The following is a 3887-nucleotide window of genomic DNA, read 5'->3' on the forward strand; positions in this document are numbered from 1 at the left end:
TTTTTTTTTTTTTTTTTTTTTTTTAGGTTATAAAAGAAAACAAGAGGCCCCAGAGGGAAAAGAAGCCCAAAGTTTTAAAGGTAATCAGCTGTTGATTAAATACTATTTAATTTTTTCCATTTTCATACAGTATTTTTCTGTCACTGGGGGTTAAATTTGGACTATAGTGGATGTAAATGTTCCCAAATTTTGAGTAGATAAATAATTTTCACTCAAATAAAGTGCCTTTTTTTTTTAAAGTGCTGCATAATGTGCATCTTAGCACCCTTTATTTTCAACTGCACATGAGTCCAAGGAAGGAAAAGTTTATATGCAAAGTGTTGTGAATAAAGCTGATTTTTCCTTGCAGCCCCTCGTAGCACCTGCATCTGTGGCGTTGCACCAGCTTGTGCACTTGAGCTTTTAGGAGAAAGGCACTCTACAGAGTTGACAGCTGTGATCCACTGTGATTTTAATAGACCCTCCCATTAAGTACTATTTTTGAAATGTGTGATCTTTCCCCTGCCAAAGAAAGCAAGGTCCTTAGAGATATTAGCTCAGTTTAAGATGTATAAGCATAGAGATCTTATATAGCCAAATTATAATTGGTTATTACCAAATTCTGTCCATGTCACCTTTAGTTTTGACATTCATAGTGCTGTAGGACTGAGCATGTTTTCTTTATTTCCCATGGACTGCCTATGATGAGCACAGAGCAAGGACCTAATCTGGCTATACGCTAATAGCAGTGTGTGTGTTAGGAGCTTTGCACAGTATTTAGAAAGGTTCACTTCAAAGCCTGTGGCATCACTAGAAGTTCAGGGCTAGCTGTAGTCTGCCTCTGTGCTTCAGGGCTCAGTGGCATGCTGCTGTTATAAATGTAAGCAACCTGAACAGTCTTGAACTAGAGAACAAGCAAACAGTCACACAACTGGCCTGTACAATTACATTGTGTGCATTTAAGATATTTGCACCTAATTATAGCTTCTCTTTTGCAAGTAAACTTTTAGCCCTCAAAGAGAAGTGGCATATTGAACTATGGCTATGAATGTGGCAGAATTTATCTCATTTGTTTCCCAAATTGTGTAACTCGAACATGTTGGCACTGAGAACCAAACCTTGCATTGCCTTCTAGTTTGGGTGACTGCTGTGGGCTTCTGTTTCCTGCCTGTACACAGAATTGTCATGTAGAATTTCCACCAACCTACAAATATTTATTTAATACTTCTCACACAGTCAGCAGTGTGCTAGGTGCTGTAAAATGAATGAAAGTGCTTGGCACAAATTCTCATGGGGCCTGGACAAATAAATAGTAGTGATTTTCAGGATAAATTAACCCAATTTTCTTCTTCATACTGACCCATCCATCTCCTCCAAAACGAAAAGTGTTTTTAAAAGCGTGATTTGTACTCTTTTCTATACTTTCTATACTGGATGTATCTATCTCAGACAGGAAATTCTTTAAGTGAGAAATAGTTTTAGTGCCACTGCTATAAATGTCTCTTCAGTTTGGAGGCAGGATTGGGGAGAAACAGACCACATACAGAGACTGAAAGATGTTAAGCCTGGTGTTACATCTCTCACCTTTGCTAAGAAAAATAGGCTTGGAGGATGCTGTTTATTTTTGTGTTTATTTTGTTAGTCTGTATGGGTCCTGTCACCTGAAATAAATTTCAGGAGTTTTGGGAACCAGGACAGCAGACTGTGGCTGTTTCTTTGCACTTGTGGGTGGCCAGATTCCCTGTTCCCCAAAAGCCAAACTCACAGCTGACTTTTCATCTGTCGTTAGTAATTGTCTGACAAGACTAGGCAAATACTGCAAAAGCAAAAATTCTTTAACGTTAGTGTTTATTTATTTATTTACTTTTGGTGGGATCGGGGATTGAATCAGGCCCTTGCGCTTGCCAGGCAAGTGCTTATTCTACTGAGCCATCTCCCCGGCCCCAGTGTTTAATTTTTTAAAAAACTGTTTCAGGGGCTGGCCAAATAGCTAAATGGTGCCCCTGCTTAGGCAGATGCGGCTGCTGGTTTGATCCTGTGTGCCAGGCTGGCCCTCCCCCGGAGGTGCGCTGGGACTGCTATTGAGACTGGGCGTGGTGGCGTGAGCCTGTAATCTCAGTGCTTGGGAGGCTGAAAAGCATCACTATGCATCCAATCTACATAGTGAGACCTTATAGACCCTTACTTAAAACAAAACAAAACAAAACAACAACAAAAAACCTTTTAGATAGTAATTATTTTTCCCCTCTTCCAAAGAAAACTTTATTTCTCTACTATGCTGTAGAAATGTTTAAAAGCTTTTAGACTTTAACTCCAGCTGTGTAAAGTTCGTCTTGAGGGGCCAGGGAGATGGCTCAGTAGAATAAGCGCTTACAAGGGCCTGAGTTCAATCCCCAGTTTCACCAAAATAAATAAATAAAGTTCGCCTGGAGCAAATGTAGGCTATTATAGAACCCCAGAAGAGGTGCAAGAAGAGAAAGCAGCCTTCAGCTTTGGGTCTTGCAGGTGAGGTCTTGTCTTAGCCTTAAAAGGCTGCACAGACGTGCGCAGGGAGCTACCTGCAGTGGGCTCTGCCGGTCAAGGCTGGTTCCCTTCTGTTACTCTCTGACTGGGGTCTTGTAGCAGAGATCTTGTCCCTCTCCTTTGAGCTGGACCCTTAGGTCTTTCATCCTGTAGGTCAACTTGCTAGGATGGATGTTGTGATTTTTTTTCATCATCAATTAGAAAACAGATGTTGTACAGCACAACAGGAGTTGCTGTGGACTTGGAGTCTTCTGTTCTACCCTGAATCCGACAACTTCTGTATCCAGTTTCGGGGCTGCACTGGCATATCTCCCCACTAAAGAGAAACTGTTACCTGTAGTGGTGCTCATATTCATAAATTCCTTGAGGATTTCAGGATGCGAGTAGCAATCTCAAATCTCTTATTCAAGTCTTCCCACATTCCAGTGACAGTTGCTGAAGCACTTCAGCAGGCGGGATGGGCACACGATGGCAGGTGGCCAGGTTGTTTAGGGCAGCTCAACACAGCTGCCATGCAAGTGCTGTTGGTGGCAGCAGTTACTGTAGCACATAGATGGCAATGAAGAGCTTCCTCCGTTGTTGACTGAGGTGGAGTTGCCCTGAGTTGCATGAGCTCAGGCTTATAAGCACGGCACATGGCTTGTACTTTCTCTAGGAAGAAACTGTTGTCATTTTTTCAGTGTGTGTACAGCCCGGATGGGGGTCAAAGAGGAGCATATATTTCCTTAGTGAAAGCCAATTTGAAGGTAGGGTTCATTGGCTCAGATTGTAAACCTTGGTCCCTGTAGAAAGTCAGACAACATTGTCAGTTGAGCTCAGTAGAATAAGCACTTCCCTGGCAAGTGCAAGGGCCTGAGCTCAATCGCCCGTTCCAGAGGAAAAAAAAAAAAAAGTCAGTTTGGTATTTGAGCAAAATTTCATAAGGGGGTTAAGGGAAAAACTAGCAATGACAAAGGAACCCAGGGCTAAGGAAGGCCAAACTGTCTGTGCTCCTAAGACTAAAGGCCTGGGGTGACTACACCATGTAGTTGATTAAGGCATGCTGCAGAGCGCCCCTGGTGCATGGCCCCTTGCTTTGGACACTCTCATCCCATCCTTCTCGCCGATCGGAAACAGCTCTGGAAGTCTGCTTTTGAGAGTACTCTTACCAGGTCTGATGAAAATACAGCAGATGTAGCTGCCAAGTGCCATCCAGCAGAGAGGCAGGCTGTAGAAACGTTCTGCTGCATCCTCATTCACCTTCTGCACCTTACCTGTCACCAGGCAAGTCCTTCCCCAAAGTTAGAATGACTATGAAGAGTCTCCTCCTCTCCCCTCCCCTCCCCTCCCCTCTCCTCCTCTCAAAACAGGTTGGTGCACAGCACAACAGGGGTTGCTGTGGACTT

At 43.2% G+C, this 3887-nt stretch overlaps 1 protein-coding gene across 1 annotated transcript in view; it reads left to right on the forward strand.

Moving 5' to 3' along the window:
- The window catches only part of Tet1 (tet methylcytosine dioxygenase 1), a 114627-nt gene that overhangs the window by 23289 nt on the left and 87451 nt on the right, over window positions 1-3887 (forward strand). Inside the window, exon 2 of the mRNA XM_012514928.1 lies at window positions 27-80. Coding sequence (XP_012370382.1) covers window positions 27-80 — 54 coding nt within the window. The remainder of the gene's footprint in view (window positions 1-26; window positions 81-3887) is intronic.

The sequence above is a fragment of the Octodon degus genome, unplaced genomic scaffold (genome assembly GCF_000260255.1).
Source record: "Octodon degus isolate 3935 unplaced genomic scaffold, OctDeg1.0 scaffold00046, whole genome shotgun sequence".
Classification (NCBI taxonomy): Eukaryota; Metazoa; Chordata; class Mammalia; order Rodentia; family Octodontidae; genus Octodon; species Octodon degus.